The sequence below is a fragment of the Rhinolophus sinicus genome, linkage group LG04 (assembly GCF_036562045.2).
Source record: "Rhinolophus sinicus isolate RSC01 linkage group LG04, ASM3656204v1, whole genome shotgun sequence".
NCBI classification, from domain to species: domain Eukaryota; kingdom Metazoa; phylum Chordata; class Mammalia; order Chiroptera; family Rhinolophidae; genus Rhinolophus; species Rhinolophus sinicus.
In genome coordinates, this window is record NC_133754.1 from 168973392 (window position 1) to 168996260 (window position 22869).

At 34.9% G+C, this 22869-nt stretch overlaps 1 protein-coding gene across 4 annotated transcripts in view; it reads left to right on the forward strand.

Moving 5' to 3' along the window:
* Positions 1–22025, forward strand: part of MUSK (muscle associated receptor tyrosine kinase) — an 83829-nt gene extending 61804 nt beyond the window's left edge. For 2 of the 4 annotated variants that reach the window (XM_019749519.2, XM_019749523.2), the window contains 6 exons: positions 5832–6095; positions 11370–11545; positions 17623–17824; positions 18335–18526; positions 19669–19817; positions 21197–22025. In XM_019749519.2, coding sequence (XP_019605078.2) covers positions 5832–6095; positions 11370–11545; positions 17623–17824; positions 18335–18526; positions 19669–19817; positions 21197–21879 — 1666 coding nt within the window. In that variant the 3' untranslated portion in view covers positions 21880–22025. Of the gene's footprint in view, positions 1–5831; positions 6096–11369; positions 11546–12195; positions 12220–17622; positions 17825–18334; positions 18527–19668; positions 19818–21196 lie in introns of those variants that run through there. The other 2 variants (XM_019749520.2, XM_074330819.1) reach the window with 2 other exon arrangements.
* Positions 22026–22869: the final 844 nt, after the last annotated feature.

Consider the following 22869-nt stretch of genomic DNA (forward strand, 5'->3'; position numbering starts at 1 on the left):
GTTATTATATTCATGTTCTGTTTTGTTGTGTTTTAATTTTGTTTGGCATGCCATTTATTGTCTATTTGCTGAGCACTGTCATCTTTCAGAAACTTTCTAATTTCTAATCATTTTATTAATTATATTCTTACAAGACTGGTGAAGATGAAGATAGGTAGCATCTGTTGAATACTTATGAAGTATCAGGCATTGTTTTAAGGGCTTCACATGCATAATTTAAAGTTATCCTCAGGAAATCCTATGAAATAAGTACTATTATTATCCTTATTGTACAGAAAAGAAACTAAGAGAGTTCCTTTGAACTGGAGAGTTCCAGTGACTTACACAACTACTAGTAAATTATAGGCTTGGAAATGGAACCCAGAACTGACTCCCAAACTTTCCCTCGTTGCTTTGTCTTGGTGATAAGAAAGTATCATCTTGTAACATAACATTTTGCAACTTACAGTGTTTTATTTGCAATAAAATTGACTTTCATAGAAACTCTGTGAAGTGTGACAACTATTTTTATCTAATCTTACAAATGGTGACACTGAGATTCAGAATAATTAATAATAGTAATAATGATAATAGCAGTTAAGTTTTGGAGTACATTTCTGATCACCACTTTTCTCATATTAACATTTAGTGACTTAATGGGGCAAGAACTATTATTATTCCCTTTTTTTTTTTTATCCCTGATGCACCAAGCTTGCCTGGACCACATAGCAAACCACAAAGCCTCAATCTGAGCTCAGGTGGACAGCCTCAAGAACTTAGATTGGTAACTACTACACTAACCCAGACAGCACAGTAACTGAGCAAGACCTAAAACCCCAATCGCTGCTTCTAATTCTATGAAATGAAATAATTCATGCATAAGGAAATTTGGTTAGTTCTTGATCTTGTCCCAGTTCATATAGCTTTGATGTATTCTTTTACCTGTCACAGTTTTAAGACACAGAGTCCTGATCCTTAAGAACTCTACAGGGAGGCTGAGTCTCTACAGAAGGGATGTAGCACATAAATGCGGTAAATGTTAAAATGCAGGCTACTAGCAGAAGAGATGCCATCTTTCATTCACACACGATTCGGCACAACTGTCCTCTCTGTATATTTTTATACTATTCACTCTATTCCTGGCACTATATTAGAAAGCAGAGAAACAAATTAAATTGTACATATTCCCTGTCTCCAAGAAATTTACATTTTACTAGGGAACAGAGAGAGAGAGAGAGAGAGAGAGAGAGAGAGAGATTACAAGACAACATAATAACGGAAGCATATACAAATTCCAAGGACTCAAAGACAGAAATAAATCATTAACATGAACATAAATGCGAATGAAAAACTTTAAACTCATTAGTACTCAAATAAATGTTAATAAAATAAAAATGCCATACCCTTTTTCACTTATGATAACACAAGCACTCCCAAACTTTGCTGGTAGAGAGAAAATTCCTATAGCCTTTATAGAGAGCATTTAGCAATTTTTATTGAGAACCTTAAAATTGTTGTATCTATTAATCAGGTAAACCCACTCTTAGTAATCTAGTTAAGGAAATAATAAGTGTATGAACAACAAAATTCAAAACAACCTTATATTTATTAGTGAAATATATGAGCAATGTCAATATCTATTAATAAGATAAATTGGTGTGATTTTAGGACCATGCTTTTGAAAAACATAATGGTATAGGCAAATGTCTATCATGCTAAGTAAAACTGCAGGATACAAAAATATGTTTACAGGATAATTCTAATTATCCTGTTGATATAATTATATACTATGTATAGTATATATAATACTGTTATCTATTATACTTATGTATACACTAATTATAACTGACATATGTACGAATAAATAAAATATACAAAGTGTTTATATATTGGGCTAAGATAAATTTTGGAAAAAAAATTAAATTTAAAATTGCCGTTACATCACTCTCTATTTTACACAATAAATAGGTAATAATTTTAGTCAGAAGAAACACAAGAGGTGTTTTTCACAGAAGGCCGTGTCCTTCTTCTTGAGGACATTGGGTTTGGCATTTCAGAAAAATGACATTCGATCTATCTATGTCTTAGAGCAGGGATTGGCAAACTTTTTCTGTAAAGGGCCAGATATTAAATATACTTGGCTTTGTGGGCCATACCGTTTCTGTTGCCACTGCTGAACTCTGCTGTTGCAGGGCACAAACAGCATAGACAATTCATCAAAAGGCGACCATGGCTCTGCTCCAGTCAGACTCTTCTTATAGACACTGAAATTTGAAATTCGTATAACTTTCACTTCTTAAACACCATTCTTAGTTCACAAGCAGTATAAAAACAGGCAACGTGGAATCTGACCTCTGGGTTGTAATTGCTGACCCTGCCTTAGAGAATGAATCACATACAAAGACACTAGGCATGAAAGAATAAAAACAATTCCAGTTTGCTTTGGAGATTGGAAGTGGCATAGAGCCCCAGTCATCACACTTTTGGGGAAAGTACAATGGGAGACCGGGCAGATCATACATAAGGAAAGAAGGTTTGTCTATACCAGAGAAGAGGTACAGGTATGTCACCCCTACACGGTGAGAGAAGCTGTGGAGTTTCCACTGGAGTGGAGGGGTTGTCTTAACTCAAACAAACCACAGCTGGTCATCTGCATATGCCCTTTGGACAAAGTGTGATGTGTTCAAAGTAAGTCGAGGTCTCACTCATAGAAACGCAAGATGGTGTTTTAATATGGGATTCATGCATGTTAAAGCAAATGAGAGTAAAAGGCGTAGTGGGAATCCTTTAAATACTCCACTTAACCAAGGAGAATTGTCTGCTATAAAAGAAGTTAAAACAGGGACTTGGGATCAAATATCCATTGCTGCCCCTAAAAAGAGAAACTACAGAAAGGAAGATCAGCCAGGTTTAGTTTGTCAGGAAGAGAGAGAGGGACTGGCTCCAGGTGCAATAGTAACTAGCATTTGGGGAGATAGTCTGGCAGATCATTCCAAAATAACAAGCATTCTGTGCTCAGATCCCTGTGACCTCTGTCCCACTGCTCAAATGAACAACAGGACCAGCTGCTTCTGCTGTTGCTCCATCGGCAGTCCCAAGATCTGCCTGCAGAGAAACATGACTTCACTTGGACAGGGAGGGGTCTCATCACTTGCAAAAGACAGCAGAAGACACCAAGGAAATTCTTTGCATTTATCTTATTCACCAATTTTTGCTGTGAGCTTCTTTCAAATTTTGTTTAAGTGATAGTAGGAGGTTGAGGGATAAAATGGCCCAATTTGTCTCTGTGCTTTGCATCTAAAATTTGAACATTGCATAAAATTTGAGGTTTAGAAGTCTGCAAAAGAAGAGAGAAAATGGAAAAAGAAGTTGTTTCAACTCTGAAACTGTGACTGGGCATTCTCTTTCTCTCTCTAGATAGACAGATGATAGATAGATAGATAGATAGATAGATAGATAGATAGATAGATAGATAGATAGATAGATAGATAGAGATATAAAACATATGTATATATTTGGTCCTGTGTATTTCTTACATTTTAGAACTAATTCTAGCATAGATATACTACCAAAGCTAAGTCTTTTATGCTCCCAGAAACATCAAAGATGTAGAAAATTAATAAGAACTATAGGCACTTTGTATTTTATGTTTTTTTCCCAGCATGCAAATGGTTTTCATAGGCTAGTATAAGCTTCAAGCTGGCAGAAAAAATAACCAAAACTGTAACCAAGATCTCACTTCTATTCAAAAATCTATTCTGCTTTTTTTCTTTGGATTTTTAATTTTTGCATTATGTAGCTATTGCTCAAAAATAAATGAGGACTCAATACTCTTAAGCCAACTGAAGTTGTTCAAATATTTTTTTAGGGCTTTTATTAAGAGAAGTAGCAGCAGAAATCCAGAGGAAGAGTTAACAATTGATTGTTAATAATCCTTATCTCTGAGGCTATTTTCATTAATTTTTCTTTTGTGTAATTTTTCTTAGTTTCCAATGTTTTTGAAAAATGTTTTTGTGTAACTAAAGGAAAAATTATGAATGCTTTTAATTTTAAAAATACAGAAAAATAACAGAGTCATTCAATAGTTAACACATGATAGCATGAATAATTATCAGCTCAGAGACACTGGGGGAAATTCGTATTTAACTTTTATGTGATACAGTTTTTTCTGTCAATAAAATGAGTCACACCTGCTCTTACCCATCCTCCCTTTTTACCAAGATATTATATTAATATGTGAAACCATTTCGTAAACCAGTTTGAGCAATATCTGGTTATTAGGTATTATTATTCAGTTTCTTAAAGCACAGCTTTCTTGCTTCTCTTGAACTTTCTTAGTGTTATTATAGACTGGATTCCCTAAGAGGAGTAGTCATAGCTTTTTCTCTGGGTGTTTTCCCAACCTTATCTGGCCCATGTTTTCATGAGAGTTTTATGTTTTCTTATTCAAGGCATTCTTTTGAAAAATCCCCAACAAACGACAAGTAACGCAGTCAAATTCACGTTGGCTAGTTACTAAAAGGCAACTATGAATTAGAGGAAAATTCTGTATTACAAAACACTATTTTAAAGTACATTTTTTCTTGGAAGTTCACTGTTTTACCTGAATGAGTTATATCTCACTTAATAGATTTGCTTGAAAGACTAGCAAATAATGGTTTCTAAGTATCGATTTTTCAAATTCAAATAGGGTTTCTTAACAATATAAAATTTGTCACAAATTCCAATTTGTTTAATTTTCTTACCTTACAATCCTTTATATAAAGATAACAAAATGCTAAATTCCAACAGTTGGACAAATTAAATGAGAATACAACTTAAGAGTTTTCTGTCATTATTAAAGATAGAGATCTTATGGAAGGCATCAGAATATATTGAGACCATACCAGTGCCTACACGTAATAAGTGCTCAATAAATATTTGCCAGGTGAGTATAAGAATTATTTTTATTTTTCCAATTATGCCATTAAGAAGGCAGTGGATACCTGAAGAGAGTACCAGCAGCGTTATCCATCCTCCCTATTGTTCTCTTCAATTGTTACAGCAGATAAGCTTTAAATCTTATTTTTGGGTTAGCCCTAGAGATTTTACAATTTTTCTCCATACATATTACGCTTTAGCACACAATAACTTGAGTTCAGAATACTTACTTACATCGCTATACAGATTAGGACATTGGGGCTTTGAGTGACCATATGACTTTCCCCAAGACACTTGATGAGAAAGTAGCGAAACTAAAGATGCTACTTAGCTCCTCTGAGAGCAATATCCTATGCTTTCTTCCCCTATGTGGCTCTTTTTATTCTTTAATAGAATGCTGGAAAGATGTGTGAGTGACAGAATCCGTGTATGGAAGGTGTCGCAAAGATGTATGCATACAATAAAAGTCAGGTACTTAATTATCCTAATACAAACTATGTTTGTAAAGCTACAAGCTTTTTGGATCAGAGTAATTATTATGCTCAATCATTTGTTAATCATCATGATGACTATGTTCTTTTCTATGTATTTATTTGCCTATGTAGCTTATTTGTAAGAAGCATGTGAGGCTGCTTAACTTAACTAGGAGCAGTCAAATTCTATTTATAATGTAAATGATAAAGATATGCTTAGTTTCTAAAGTTTTCCACATCCATTGTCACCCTTAATCCTCATAATAGCCCCCTAGAGTAGTTGGAAGTGACATTATAGTGGGTGGAAATGAAGACAATATTCAGATTGAGCATGTCAACCAAGTTGTGCAATTGTCTCCTATTTTGTGATGCAGAAGTGGAAACGAAAAAAAAAAAAGAAAAAGACTGAATGCTAAGAAATAACATGTGATTGGGAATGTTGTTCATTGCTTCTTTCAGTAAACCACAGAAAGATAATAAAGGCTACTGCGCCCAGTACAGAGGAGAAGTGTGTAATGCTGTCCTGGCAAAAGATGCTCTTGTTTTCTTCAACAATTCCTATGTGGACCCTGAGGAGGCCCAAGAACTACTGGTCCACACAGCCTGGAATGAACTGAAAGCACTGAGTCCACTCTGCCGGCCGGCTGCAGAGGCTATGCTGTGTAACCACATCTTCCAAGAATGCAACCCTGGAGTAATACCTACTCCTACACCCATTTGCAGGTAAAATTAAAAATAATTAAATAAATAGGAAAACGTATTTGTCTGTCTGCAAACAGGAAGGGTTTTCAAGAGAGGAAGTTGTCACGTGCAATAATAAAGGCAAAACGTGACTTGTGTCCAAATAGAAGGTAATTATTGACAAAATTCCTACCATGTAAATCTACCACTGATATCTTTTAATAGAAGCTCTCTAAGCTTCTAGAAAATGTCATAAAAGGTATGTTTTCTTGTCCTTGTTATTGTTTGTATTATCATATTCATAAATATCCCTGCTTTCTATGAAACAAAAAGAAATCCTGAACTAACACAGACCTCATTAGTAAGCCAAGATAGAGAAGGGAAAATAAAACTACACTTCAGGTGTTTCAGCATTATTTGCCAATAAATGTGAGATCATGGTCAGTATTTCAGAATATTACTTTATACTGTATGCTATATGTATATTACTTTAAAATACATTCCACCCAATATTCTAATTTAAGTACTGGCACTCTTGTCTCATATGGGGGGAGGGAAGAAGTAGATTATAAATAGCTACTTCTTAAAACCCCCCATACTCTTTAAACACAGAAATTCATAAATCCATGTTCAATAGAATTATCGTTGCCTTTATTTACATCTTATGTAGAAAAGACAGGACTCAATCTGGCTTTTGAGACAAATAGAACAAAGTTCAAATACTGTTTGTACCACTTTGTTATGTGATCTTGGCTAAACTTCAGTGTCCTCATCTGCAAAATAGAGTTGAGAGGATTAAAGGATACATTGCACTCATGGTTTATATTAGAAACTGGATCCATATTGTTCTCTTTTGATGAGAACTACCAACACAGTACATTCCTACTTCTGTTTTGATAAAACCAGGAACTATTTAAATACTGAAATCATTTTAGCACACTCTCTATTTACCACGGAGGACTATGAGGTCATTAAAATAGGGACTCTATGCCTCAACTTACTGCAGATTTTTAGGGTTTGGAGACATTGTAAAAGTAATATAATTTGTTGTTTCCTCACCTAAGAAGATTATATTTTCATCATGCATGACATGTAAGTATCTCTCAAGGAACACCCAACGTTAAAATTGAATTGCATGTTTGGATGATAGCACAAATTAATTGATTAACTTTCCAACATTTATGTCCTAGATCAGTTCACATGCATGGGCCACAAATGTTCTTTTTAAGATTGAAAATAATTTACCCTTTTTGTGTTTTTAGGAAAAACCTCTTTCATTGAGATTTCAAATTTATAAAATAGCATAGTCAATTATCTTCTAAATATGTAAGTCATTTGTAGTGTACTTAAAATTTATTTTTCCTAATTCCAATTGTCATTTAGATAAGTATTTTTTATCTGAAAATTGTTTCTATTTTTTTAAATCCTTGTAGTTAAACATTTTATTTGAATTGGGGTCAGAAAATATAGTCTAAATTTTTTACATTTTTATATTTTATTGAGGTTTTGTTTTCTCTGATATATAACATTTTTTTGCTAAATCTAATTTATTTTTTTAATTAAAGTTTATTGGGGTGACAGTTGTTAGTAAAATTACATAGATTTCAGGTGTACAATTCTGTATTACATCCTCTATAAATCACATTGTGTGTTCACCACCCAGAGTCAGTTCTCCTTCCATCACCATATATTTGATCCCTTTTACCGTCGTCTACCACCCTCCTCCCCCCTGACCATCTGGTAACCACTAAACTATTGTCTGTGTCTATGAGTTTTTGTTTCTCATTTGTTTGTCTTGTTCTTTTGTTGTTTTTGGTTATACACCACATATCAGTGATATCATATGGTTCTCTACCTTTTCTGTCTGATTTCGCTTAGCATTATAATCTCAAGATCCATCCATGTTGTCACAAATGGTCCTATTTCATCTTTTCTTACCGCTGAATAGTATTCCATTGTGTATATATACCACAACTTCTTTATAATTAATAATTGTAAAAAATCAGACATTTGAAAAAAAGAGTCTCTGCTTTTAAGGTACAAAATTTATATGTAAATATTAGTATCAATAATTAAATTGTCCAGTTCTTTCTGCTCTTAAGTGAGTTTTATCTGCTTGATTGAACAGTTCAATAGTGATGCAGTAAACATTTTCACAATAATTGTTTTTTTCTAAGAATGAATTCTTTGCAATTCTGGCAACTTCAACTTTTTACACCAATGACATTTGAACTAACATTGGGCTTACTGTCAATAACTAGTAAGGTTACTTTTCAGATGTTCTCATTTTATTCTTCCTTCCTTTTTCGCTATGTCTTTTACAATATTTTTGTTTGCCTTTATCCTTCAAAGTGGTTCCAAAATCTTAAACAATTTTATATTCTACTTCTAGTTATTTCTGAGATTTTTAAAAGCATACTATTGCTCATGGTTTTCTGATCATAAACAGTCATTCAATAATTTGTGTCACTTTCCATGAATGGCAAGGAATTTCAATTATTCAACAAATACTGAGCTCTTACAGGGCTACCAGGACTTTTCTAGGGTTATTTGTCCATGGCACTTACATTCTAGCAGGAGAAGACAATGTGCAAGAGACATAATAAATAACCGTGATACTTCCTTAGAGGGTGTTAAGTGTCATAAAAAGAGAAAAAACGAACACCAGGGTAATGAAGATCAGGAGTACCAAGGGGTGGGGGAGAGTTGTAATTTTAAAATAGGATGTTGCGTGAGGGCAGGCCTAATTAATATAGCATAATTTTACTGAGTTCTCCACACTTGCTTTTTGAAACATTATCTGAATTTATAAACCAAGTTAGTATTATTTTATTCAATTGTGTTTATTTTCAGCTTTTACATTTGATTGCATAACCATATATACAAGTACCTAGAAGAGCGCTCTCTGACCTTATCTCTCCCTGATGCTCACTGTCATTTGTTTCATAGGAAAATCTTTCTTTTTCTTAAATTCTGTTTTGATTCATCTCTTGTTCTGCTGAAATAGGTGTTTTTCAGATTACGTGTTAAAATTTTTTTCCTGTAATTCTTATATGTATGTGGATTTGACTGGGTATTTAAGTCTTGTGTTACATTCAATTTGCCTCAAAATTCTATGCACTCTCACCAACTATTTTTTGTTTGTGTTGTAATGAAGAACACAGAAGGTAATCCTGAATTTTGTTCTTTTATAGAGAATATTTTCCTCTTGCCTGATGGTAGGAAGATTATTACCTTAATCCTTCAGATGCAAAATATTTATAAAATTCATCTGGGAGTCGATCTCTTTCCATTATTTTCTTTCTTATAAGTTATACACATAAAAATAACGGAAAATATGCTTTAATCATCAGGTTTATTGCTCTTTTTATCTTAAGAATGTTTTCTTATAGATCTTTGAGTATTTTTCTATTTTATGTGCTCTAGTTGTCTTGTTGGGACACATTATTATTTGTAGTTGGTTGTGTTATTATTTATATTGCTTACTCCTCCCTCTCAGTTATCTCTTCACATATCATTTACCTTTCATTCTTTCTTCTACATTCAGTTAGGACTTCTAAAGTTTTCCTCTATTATTTATTCAGTTTCTTATAACACCATTTCTTTGCTATTTTCGGTAAAGATTTCAAGTCTTTAATGTTGGTTTCACTTCTTTGTGGTCTTTATTTTCTTCAGTTACTACCACATTCAAGTTAACCCACTCTTCAATCTATTGTCCATTTCATTTCATCCTGACTTTTTGCCTTGCGAAAAACTCTTTTATAGAGGGCCTGCTTGAATGCATGTCAACGAAAACAAAGCAAAATAAACAAAAAATTTTTCTCGTGTGTTTTTCCATGTAGAATAAAATATAATTTTCCCAGGTATTTGCTTCCTCCACATAATGTGGGCTACAGAATTTTTTTTCTTATGTCGCATGTTGACTTTTGTACAGTTTAACTGTGTTGTCTAAATGCAGAACACTGTGCTGTGTGCTCAAGGGTGGGACCCAGGCATAATAAGAAGCAAATTAAGCAACACTCTGCTAGTTCCTCAGCTTCTCAGAAGCTTGGAAAGCCAAGAATTCGAAATCCTATTGTGATACTCATGACCCTCCTGTATCCCATCACAATTGTATGCACAGCCCTTTAATCTACACGTCTAATTGGCCCATGTTGGCAAGCAATTACCTGGGAAAGCAGGAGTGTAAGCATGAGTATTAAAAAAAGACACCATTGTGGCATACACACAGACACACCTACACAGACACATACACACACACACAGACACACACACTCACACACACACACACTCACAAATACACTCACACACACTCTCGCACAGACACACATACACTCACACACACACTGACACACTCACACTCACACAAACACACACACAACACACTCACACACACACACTCACACACACACACAATTTCCTCCTCTCTGTATCCTTCATATAGTGAATGAACATCACTGTTATTATCATTAACTTCTTTAATTATCTTCAATCCTTTTATTATTAACCCCAAGTATATTAATTTGGAGTTAACCATGTTTCGCCTATGTAGTCTATCTTATTTTCTGTAAGATAAGCCAGGACAAATATTAATCCACACAATTCTAATTAGTCCACCTAGTCTTTCTTCAGCCTCTTCACTCATAATACAGCATATGCATGAACAGAACAGATTCATGTTCATATAGGGCATTACTCTGGCTTTCTCACATGGAAACACACACGGCAATGGGACAGGACTCGGCTTCTCCAAAGCTAGGGCAGGGCGAGGACCCACATGCTCTCCTACAACCTGCTAGGAAAGTGGTGCTGCTCTGTTTGGAAGACACATCATGCCAAGACACATTAACCCCGAGATCACAGGAAAATCTCCCAGGCTGGGCACTGATTGACAAGGATCCGTGACTTTTAGTGTGTGTGTTTTTAAAACTGTGTACCTTGTTTCTGTACCTTTGTAGTTATTTTAATATAAAGTTGAGAGAAGACAGATTAGGGATTCCTAACCTAATACCTTTTTAATTTAAAAGTTCTATTTTTTTTCCAAAGGAAAAAAATACTTTACATGTAATCTTATTTTTTAAAAGTAGCATTAATTATGTTTTAAAAGCAAAACAAGATAGCCTTTTGTCTCACAGAGTGATACCACATATTCATAAAGTCTCACGTTATTTACAATAAAACAGTCCTTTCAAAAATCGTTTTGCAAGAACAACGTACTCTGATGATGTTTTGAAAATACCAAGTTTAGCCTCGGCCACAATTTTGGTTTTAACATGTCATGATTCATCAAGTTTTGTTCTCCATAAACTATTTTAGAGAATACTGCCTGGCAGTAAAGGAACTCTTCTGTGTGAAAGAATGGCTGGCGATGGAAGAAAAGAACCAAAGAGCAATCTACAGATCTGGGATGCATCTGCTGTCCATGCCAGATTGCAGCACGCTCCCCAGCATGCACTGGGACCCATTGGCCTGTACCAGACTGCCATATTTAGGTAACAGTTCTCTCAAGAGTTTGGAGGTTAAGAGAAATTTACTGTTTTTGAAGAAACTAAGTTGTGAACTTAAATCTCCTAATTTTTCTAGACATTTCTAATTTTTTTTTCTGAGCTCTGCCTCCCTCAGACATCTAATAACAGATTTCTACTGCTCTCCTTATTGCATAGGTTAGCATAAAGATTTACTTCATTTGTTCTAAAAGAAATAGAGCACTTTTAACTGCTGCTTGAGATGTTACCTTGTTTTCTCAGGGGACTATTATGAGAGCTTGTAACATTTTCTGGAACAGTGCAGAGAAATGGCTAAGAAACTTCTCGTACTTTGTCAGAGGAATGGAATAAAGTCTTCTTTCTTAGCCAACGAAGCAGATTTTTAAGCATGCAAAAATAAGCCACATGTTTGAAAATGCTGATCTCACAAAACAAAGCTGAATGGCTGCATGTTGCTTTAATGAACTTTGTAAGGAGCTCTAACAGCTAGCTGGTTTAACTTCAAAGACGCAATCCTTTCACATTTGAATGCAAAGAATGTTTTCCAGTTGCATATTAAAGAGCTGAAAGAAGTTGCAGTTCTTAGCACTCTCTCACAGAATACATGAGATACATGGATGCTCATTTAAAACACATTTTTATCCTTTCCCCTTCAGATTATAAAAAGGAAAACCTAACAAGTAAGTAATTTTGTTTGTGCCCTTGAAACCTTATGTGTATGTAAATGGATTCATGCATGCGTATGTACACTCATACTGAATAACGTCCAGAACAGACTGTACAGCTCCTCTCAAAGGCTCGCCACCGTATCACCCAGGGTAGAACATGAAGGGAGATCATTTAAGATCACAGTTTATAGCTTCTAATTAGGCCATGGAGAGCACCACATTTAGCGAATTACACAAATATCTCCTACCTCAAGGTTATTAGCTTGCTTGATCCCTTATATGACTATAAAATTAGCCAGATTGAAAGTGTCACCTTCTGACTTTGCATTCATGATTTTTGTACCATCTAATTCTTTAGAGTGAAACCAAATGTCTGTTTCTTCATTGAGCCAATTCACAATCTTCATTTGTGACAACAGATCCTACTTTTAGAAGATAGCTGTTCTTTAAGACAGCTAATTTCTAATATAAAGCCTACAGGGACAAATCAAAAGGGTAGTCTCAAAATTCCTAGAAAGAATTCAAGAAGTTTGCTTGAAAAGGAATGTTCTAGAATCTAACCTGTATCAAGTAGTGCTTTAAGCTACCAGAATTCAGAAATCTTCAGAATGATATTAGAAGAGGTTTTCATGTCAGTTAACTGCCCTTGATTTGAGTGTTCTAAGGCTTATTTACTTCCTGTAATACATATTCCAGCCTAATAGCCACTGAACTTGGCTAAATGCCAGGTTTCACCAGCTTACTTCAAGGATGAATACTTAGAGTTATTAAAAAGAAAGAATACTATTGGTTGCAAATGAATCACTCAGAGTTAATAAACAACAGTTATGGAAAACTAAAAAAAAATCTATTATTCTGGGCCTGTCAAATTGTTATTCCCAAATTAAAGGAATTAAAAAGAAATCTCTCTATTCTTTGTCATATAAGCAGCCAAACTTTACTTTGATTGGACTTTTAATTGATGACTGGGGTTATCCTTCAATTGTTTACTTATTCATCCATTCAAGTGTCCATTGAGGGTTACTGTGTGGAAGGTGCTGACATTTAATCCCAGATTAGACAGGAACAACATGCACAAAAAACATCCATATTTCTTTCACACCAATTGTAAGGATATAAGTATAAATTAGCTACAATAAACCCATTTCCTATTCTTGAAAAACAGTTTTATGAAATCTTTTGTACATACAAGAAAATGAACTCCAAATGATCATTTCATCTGAACATGTCAGGGGAATGTCTAAGAGTGCGCTCCCTGAGTTAAATTCAATTATTACTATTAAAGAAATTGGCATAATCTCTTCAGGTAAGTCAACAGTTGAACAAAGAAGGCATCCACATTAGGTAGCGTGCCATATTCTACGGGGGTGAATAAAGCTCTCATATATTTTTTGAAGACTTTCTTGATTCTGAGTAAATGCTAAAGGAAATTACCAGTTCACTTTGAAGGGTGATGGAAGATTTTTGTAAAAGTCATTTGTTTATCTTTTGTATTATTTCCTTCTTGCTTGGACACAGACGAGAATTTCAGGAGTTTTTATTTTATAAGTTCTCTTGCTGAAGTGAAATATCTTTTTGAGCATTTAATTCCTCTGTACTATTTACACTATTTGTCTGCTTAGCAGGCATTTCACTATTCCTGAATTCTTGAATTCTCTGGGCCACATATAGTTTATGTCTTTCCTCAGATGGGTTTGGGTGACAGAGTCTCTGAATCCTTGCCTATCTTCAGAATCACTATCTTTTACCTGGAGAGTTGAAAGCTTTATTATCCAGATACAGAATTCTTGAGTGACATTTCTTCTCTCTCAGTAGTCTAGATATATGATCTCACTCTTTTTTTACTTCTAATTTTGAAAATGAGTTGTCTGCATCTGGTTACTTTTTTCCTATAAGTAATTTGTTTTTTCTGTCCAGAGAGAAACATAAAATTTCTCTTTATCCTTGTTATCTATATGATAGAAATCCAAGGTAATGCTGTGTTACTAAACATCTCTTCCGACTCCACATTCAGGACTTCATATTGATAGCTTAAAATCAACCAGGAAGGGTGTATCTATACCATGGAAGTCAAGCTGCAGCTGGGTGATCTTTCGAAAGCAAAAAGCCCATCATGCTGCTCCATTATTTAAAACCCTCAATGAATCTCTCCATTTACTGCAGGGCAAAGTCCAAATTACTTAACTTGGTTTAAAAGGTCTTTTATGATCTACACCTGATATCTGCAGCCTTACCTATAGATTCTCCCAGCTCAACAATACAATCTTAAGTGTGCTTTTAGAAAGGCATCACAACTGCTTGGTTCCTGCCCTGGTCCATGTTATTCTTTCTTTATAGAATACTATCTCCCTGCCCTGGCTCCACCTGACTCCTTCCCCTTTTCTACACACACACACACACACACACACACACACACACACACACACACGGACACGGACACGGACACGGACACATCTTTAACTGGTTATTGCCTACTCACCCTGTACATTTACCTTAGTTACTTACTCTAGAAAACTTACCCAGTATTCCTAGACCTGGAGCTGGGCTGCCTCTGGGTGTTCACAAGCATCCTGTTCTTACCATTCTTGAAACACTTTTTATGTTTTACTGTAATTATCTGTTTACTAATTGTTTCTCAGTTAAATTCTTTAACACAAAAACCTGTCATGTCCACCACAGTATTCTTGATATGTAACAATCAACATTAATTTAATGAATACATTAATGTGTGGATGAATGAGTTAATAAAACACTCCTGATGTTCAGAGGAAAAGGATAAAGAGATAAAATTGATGAGGAGAAAAGTTTAAAAGGAAAGAAACTGGAGATCCAAACTGATCATTTGAATTCAAAGATATAACTAGTCACTCTAAGGAAGACCAGAGCAAATAAATCAGAAACAATAATCAAGGAATAACAGAACAAAACTATCCTTAGAGGAAAAGTAATTAAATCCATAAAGCAAAATTATTGTTCAAACTATGCCAATTCTTGTATTTTGAAAACAAATCTTACTAAGTCACCACGGATTTTTCTTTTACTATGCCATCGAACTCTATTTTCTGATATTTTTGAGAAAAATTACTCTTATATTTATTAATGAGATTGCACTACCCATTTATGAATTACATTACATTCCCTCGCATGTTAAATATGGTATGAATTGCTCTGTAAAATCCAGATATAAAAATAGCTACTTCTTCCTTTTTTTTTTCATGATTGCTCCTACTTTATTATTAGCAGCAAGTTCCACTCTCCAATTTAAGCCCCCCTCCCCACCTAGCTTGGATTGATCTTTAAAAGATTTTGGATGATACAGTCCGAAGAAAATAAGATCGACTTTCAAATCAATCAAAGAGGAACCTGGGAATTCTGTTTAAGTCCACCATTTCTGTGACACTCGATGAGAAATGCTGTCATTGGTTCCGCACAGATGTCTTACTGCTGTGCTGGTGTTCTTCCAGTTCCAGATGCCACTTGAGTCACAGTAATGACCAAACTTGGTCTCCACAGGCTTCAAAACCACTTTCTTAACTATAGGTGCTCCGGACAGAATCACTGTGTCCTTCTAGGCTAAGCAGTCATACGTGGGAACCCCTTGTAATCTCTGCTTTTACAGTGTCCTATTTCACATGACTTTAGGCACCTACTTTAATAAAAAGATTTCTTTTGACTTTGTAATGTTTTATATTAATATATTTCCTTATATTAAATCACTATTCTCTTACCATATTGCAGTCAATTGCTAATCATTCACTTAGGATCTTTTAAATCTATGTTCAATAATCTATGAATGTGCTTTTCTTTTGTGCTAACATTGTTAGGTTGTGACATTCGTATTCTAATAATGTCCTAAAATAATTTAATTTTTTTTCTCTTACTGGAACAGACTATAAAATTTTAAAATGTTATCTCTGCCAAGCCCAAAAGAATGTATCCATAATTCCATAATGACTTTTAAATTTCTACTTACAGCTTTATTCAGATTTCCTAATTCTTTAAATTTGGTAATTAATATAATTTTCCTTAAGATTTTGAAAATGTAATTGCATAATTTTTTTTTTGCTGGCCTTTGACTCGTGTCATAATTTCTTTATCATTCCTAATTTGTATGCTTGTGCCTTTCTTATGTTTTAAAATTAAAATTCTGCTAATTAGATTACTTAATATTTATAAGGACCAACTATTCATCTATTTTTTAAGTTGATCGTTTGTGGTACGTGTATTCTAACTTATTAATTTCTGCTTGTTTATGACTGTTACTTTATCATCTATTTTCCTTTGTTTTCTGTAATTTTTGTTTCCTTTCTAAAGTCTTGAGTTAAATGTTTAGTTCCTTCACCTTTATTATTTTTAGTTAATGGAAAGAAATAACACTATGAGTTTATCATTCAGCACAGCTTTGGCCAAATTCCATACACACAGTTAGCAAGTTATTTTCTAATCTATGACTGTGGCTACTTTTTACTCATTGATTGAGAAGATACTCAATTTTTTTCTTTTTTGGATTTTATTTAATCTATTGTTAATTGCGCTTTGGTCAAAGAATAGATCTGCATAATTTCTGCTTTTGAGTTTTATTGAGATTTACCTTTGTGGCCTGAGAAGAGATCATATCTGTCAGTATTCCACAAATATTTGAAAATAAGTCTATTCTCTCTATTTAGAATACAAAGTTCATTCTTTACTATTAAAACATTTTTGTTGATTATATTATTAAAATACTCTGTATTCATATTTTTGTCTTTATTCAATCAATTAAAAAGATTTAAAATATAATTAATACGGTTGTTTCAATAGATACACAATGGACTTTGCACTCTACAGAGTGATGCATCTTTTGGTTTCCAGCAGGAATTCAGATTTTACCTTGTTTTTATATTGCATTGACCTTTTCAATAGGAATTTGACCACAGTTCAGCTGTTAGACAAACTAACTTCTGCTCAATCATGTCTCAATATTTCCATTTTTCATTTTCTCCCATAAGCTTTATTCTATTTGTAAATCAACAGTAAATGTGTATAAAAGCTCAGCTTTAGACAATACTGACTTCAATATTTAATTTCATGAAGATATTTATTTAATAACTTAATTTCCATGATTGTTTTTGGGTTATAAACAATATAATGCAATGTAAAGAGCACTAACCCAGGATATGTATTTGTTGTGGGGAAAAAAATGTTTGTTTTCCTCTGAGTCTTATCTTTAAAATTCCATGATTCTATAAGCTGGATTTACTGACATTTGGACCTCACTGGATTCTTACAATGGGACTTTACAGACATATAACCCGAGAGAATCTGATACATAACAACCTATTCTTAAAATTAATTTTAGTTTACTGATGGCTTGAATACAAAAATTGCATCTTAAAAGTTTAAGAAAGAATGAAAAGAATTATTGTTTACTTTCAGCATTCCCACCAATGCCGTCCTCAAAGCCGAGTGTGGACATTCCAAATTTGCCTTCCTCCTCCTCCTCCTCCTTCTCTGTGTCACCTACATACTCCATGACTGTAATAGTCTCCATCATGTCCAGCTTTGCAGTATTTGCGCTTCTTACCATAACTACTCTTTATTGTTGCCGAAGAAGAAAACAGTGGAAGAATAATAAAAGGTGAGATTCTAGTTTAAGCTGATCACATGTAGTAATGTTTTAAAGTCTACATACTTGATATTGGAATTGGGGATAAGAGAAGGATACTTATAACACTACCAGTCTCTTTATGACATCCATTGCATTGCTTTAAAATTAAGCACCCTCACCATGATCTTGAAAAATATCGATAACTTTTTTGCATAGGATCACATGTCCTACGGTTCATTTTTCACAGCAGAGAGAATCTAAACAATAATTTGGAAGAATATGGCTATTCCTGCTTCCCATCTCCGCCCTCATGTCCATTGCCACTGCTAGATTGGACAGTGACAGAATCCCTGAGGAAATGTGACTTTTGATTCTAGACCAAACAAAATAGTTCAATGCTCTAAAACTGAAGGATCTTTGGCTGCTCAGTGACTTATTTGTTTCCTTCTAAATGCCTTATCTCTTTAGAACCTAAGTCTGAGTACAAAGATCTCACCTGGTTCTTAGCTCGTTACTGAACATACCTGTTTTAACCTGCAGAGCATCAGCGGCAGTAACCCTCACTACTCTTCCTTCTGAGCTCCTCCTAGACAGACTTCATCCCAACCCCATGTACCAAAGGATGCCACTCCTTCTGAACCCCAAATTGCTCAGCCTGGAGTATCCAAGGAATAACATTGAATATGTGAGAGATATCGGAGAGGGAGCGTTTGGAAGGGTCTTTCAAGCGAGGTAAATTTACTCTTATAAAACATCCCTCCTACTGAAATATGTTGTGTCTGAAAAGTTACCAGACCATGACCTTGATGTCTATGCAGTATGTATCACAGTTATTATTAAATTAGTTAATCTTTAGTGTCATTCACCTGATTTGTACTGAGTATTATACTTTGAATCTAAATAATTTCCCTCTCTGCTGAAAAATAGTGTTGTGTATATGAAGAGAATCTTTATTTGTAGAGTATTCAAATTACAAGCACTTAGCAACATTTAATCATCTTTCCTTTTCAGAAAAGCATTTTGTCGTACATTTTTTATCATAATTTCTTGCATTGGTCTTAGGAAATAACTCTCACATTTACTTCTCCTCCATTTTCTATCACTATATTCTCCACTTTATTTAAAGTTTACCTTGTACTAATGTTTCCATTGAAGAACTCAGAGCCTGATGTGTGTAGATATTAAATACGAGTTGGTGTTCATAGAATGGCAACATAGAAAAGGAAAAATAATGCAAAAATGTCAGAAAACAATGCGCTCAAGAGATGAATATGTATTAGGGCCAACATTTGCCCTTTGTGTGAATTGGGATAAAATACCTTCTCTGCATGGATGTAACTCCACAGACACAGAGCGGGGCCAGAGAATGTGGACACCAATTGTCACTTTGGCCTAGTGCTGTTGAGTAGGACACAACTTTATGTGCTCTCAAGGTGGCCCTGCTATGAAGTTTACATGATTAATGAAAATCTAACACAAATCCTTACTGAAAACCAACAATATGCAAGGTATCATTTTAGGTGCTTTGAAAATATAAAGGTGAATAAGTTATGGTCCCTGCCTTCCAGGAATTTAGAAGGGGTTAGGATGGTAATGGTAATCCCATTGGGTCTGTGCACTTTTAAATGCCCATAATTTATAAATTATGCATTTTTTTTCAAACTTAACCTATGTTGAAAGTAGCCCTAGTGATTTTTCTTAATTGGAGGCAAGGAAGTTTAAGTACAATCTACTACTATTGGCATTTTTCTTTGATTCTGTGGCTCTAACAAAGGCTGCGTACATGGGGCGATGTATATGTGTGGGTAGATATAATGTGACTATGTATAATATTCCTGAACTTTGCTTTCTTTCTAAATAAATGTACCTCTCAGGGCTCCGGGCTTACTTCCCTATGAACCTTTTACTATGGTGGCAGTGAAGATGCTCAAAGAAGAAGCTTCAGCAGACATGCAAGCAGATTTTCAAAGGGAAGCAGCCCTCATGGCAGAATTTGATAATCCGAACATTGTGAAACTCTTAGGTATGAAAATATAAGTGAAGACATTTATTGTATCAGAAAACAGAAGCTTTTCAAGGGTTTTCATAGTTCATTTGTGCTTTATTTTCTCACTCCTTGATCAGGGAGATGTCTCTCTTCCTTTCCGTATAATATTTTCTGTGTCAAGGAGTGGAACATTTCATTAAATCACCTCAGTTCAAGAAAATTGGGGTTTTTAAATTTCTCAGAGAAATATGTTGTCATTTCATTAATTTTTCTCTCTAGTATATATAAATATACTGATAGCTAAAGTCCCTGGAATTAAAAACTAACCTTTAAATAAGCCAACTTAATAGTATTCTTCATTTCTCTTCATTTCCCTTCCTGAACAGAGACATCTAATTAATTATTACCTGAAAAAAAAAAATAGATCTAATAATCTATTTTTTATGGTGAGGTAAAATTGTGCCCAAATGAGCTAATATTACAAGTTGCCCATTTTCCCCTCTCAACAGTAGCAAGATTTTAAGATTTGCAAATGTTCTCCTGACACTAAATCTGAGTCTATTTATATTAACATTCTGTCCTTTCTAAAATGAACATAGTAAAACCTAAATTTCAGAATGGTTTACTGCAGCAACCTTGAAAACTTCATCTAAGATTTTGGATTGTGTTTGTTCTCCTTTCCAAATTTCATACATCTTCCATTATTATCCTACTTCAGTGAACTACCGTGTTTCCCCGAAAATAAGACCTAACTGGAAAAGAAGCTCTAATGCATCTTTTGGAGCAAAAATTAATATAAAACCCAGTCTTATTTTGGGGGAAATATGGTATTAGATAGGGCTGCTATGTCTCCTGTTCTTACCATATTTCCCCGAAAATAAGACGGTTTTATAATAATTTTTTCTCCAAAAGATGTATTAGGGCTTCTTTTCTGGTTAGGTCTTATTTTCAGGGAAACAGGGTAGTAGAAACACAGAGGAATTACCTTATATACTCAAAGCAAACATCCATTCATAAATTCGCTCTCTAAACATTGAATACTTGCTCTGCCAGACATGTGGTAGGTTTGCAGAATTTAAAGAAAACATGACCTCTTACTTTCAATGTGCTAAAATATTGTGGGGGAAACTTCAAATAAATGAATGCTCATAATATAGGATAGTAGGTACTATGTTGAAGGATGATAAAAGGAAAATCTGATCCTGGAAGGGTCGGGAGCTAAGTTACCCTAGAAGGAGTGATAAACAAGCTGCATCTTAAAAGTAAATAAAAGATGTTTACCATTTGACTGTGATGCTGTCAACAAAAAAACCAGTTCCCCATATTTTCTGATCTGGTCATTTGCTTTTGGAGTGCTCTTTCCAGTGGGTCACTTTCGAAACCCAACCTAACAAAGGATGTTATTTTGGTTCTAGGTGTGTGTGCTGTGGGGAAACCCATGTGCCTGCTGTTTGAATACATGGCCTATGGAGACCTCAATGAATTCCTCCGTAGCATGTCTCCCCACACCATGTGCAGCCTCAGTCACAGCGACTTGTCCATGAGGGCTCAGGTCTCCAGCCCAGGACCCCCGCCCCTCTCCTGTGCTGAGCAGCTTTGCATCGCCAGGCAGGTAGCCGCTGGCATGGCTTACCTTTCAGAGCGTAAGTTTGTCCACCGAGATTTAGCCACCAGGAACTGCCTGGTGGGTGAGAACATGGTGGTGAAAATTGCTGACTTTGGCCTCTCTAGGAACATCTACTCAGCAGATTACTACAAAGCTAATGAAAACGATGCTATCCCTATTCGCTGGATGCCACCTGAGTCCATTTTCTATAACCGCTACACCACAGAGTCTGATGTGTGGGCCTACGGTGTGGTCCTGTGGGAGATCTTCTCCTATGGCCTGCAGCCCTACTACGGGATGGCCCATGAGGAGGTCATTTACTATGTGCGCGATGGCAACATTCTCTCCTGCCCTGAGAATTGCCCCCTGGAGCTGTACAATCTAATGCGACTGTGTTGGAGCAAGCTGCCTGCAGACAGACCCAGTTTCGCCAGTATTCACCGAATTCTAGAACGCATGTGTGAGAGGGCAGAAGGAACTGTGAGTGTCTAAGGGTCAAAGACATGCAAAGAAAACACTGCCATCTCTCTCAGGCTCTGTGAGCCAGAAGAATCCAATGCCAGAAGCCCATCAAGAACCACATAGGAAAGAATAATAGTAGACATGAGTAGCATGTGATTTGTTTCTTGAGAAAAGCAAAGACAGTGCAGAACTGACCTATTGAAAGTTGATGATTGGAAACACAGGCTAGGAACTATGTCAGATAACCTGAGACAACTACTCTTCCTCATGGGGAAAGTTTGTATTACATATTGTACTGGAAAGAATGTCATCTGTTCATTTCCTGAAATAGCTGGCTGCAGAGTAAGAGTCTGCTGTATTAAATTTTAATATGAAATGTGATACAGAACTTCATTTTTAATAGAGTTAATTCCTGTCCATTATGAAAGTGGTATAGCTTCATGTAAGGTATTTAAGTAAAGCACAGAAAACAAAAAAGAAAAACCATTCATTTTCTCCCCACCCAAAGAGGAGTGTTGTTTTTTTATTGAATTTCTTTCTTGCATTTAATGCATTCTTTTATATTTGTCTATATAATCAACAGAGTTATGTTTTACTTTATTGATAGGGCATTTGTAAGGAATAAAATGACAAGTCAGCAAGGCACTATTCTTACTGTGATTTTTAGTTCCCTGTTCTGTCTTTGTGCTTCTTCTCCTTTAGAAGTTTCTGCTTTGTATGCACTTGTCATGAATTTAATCTGCTTATTTTATTCCTACAGTTTTTCTGGAAAATGTTTTTGTGTCTTACTAGTTTACCCTTTTCTTTGAAAAATTTGTTACCTTTCCCTTTGCTTTAATCTTTATTTCTTTCTCGTTCCAGGACTTTCTGTCCTTTTTTTCAGTTATTTAGTTATTTTTTTCCTTTTATTCATATATATGATAAGCACTCTGGCCAAAATAACTTTTTAAATAATATTGTGGACTGATTGTATATATACCTTTAGCAAATATTACCATTTTCTTCTGTATTTACTTTTAA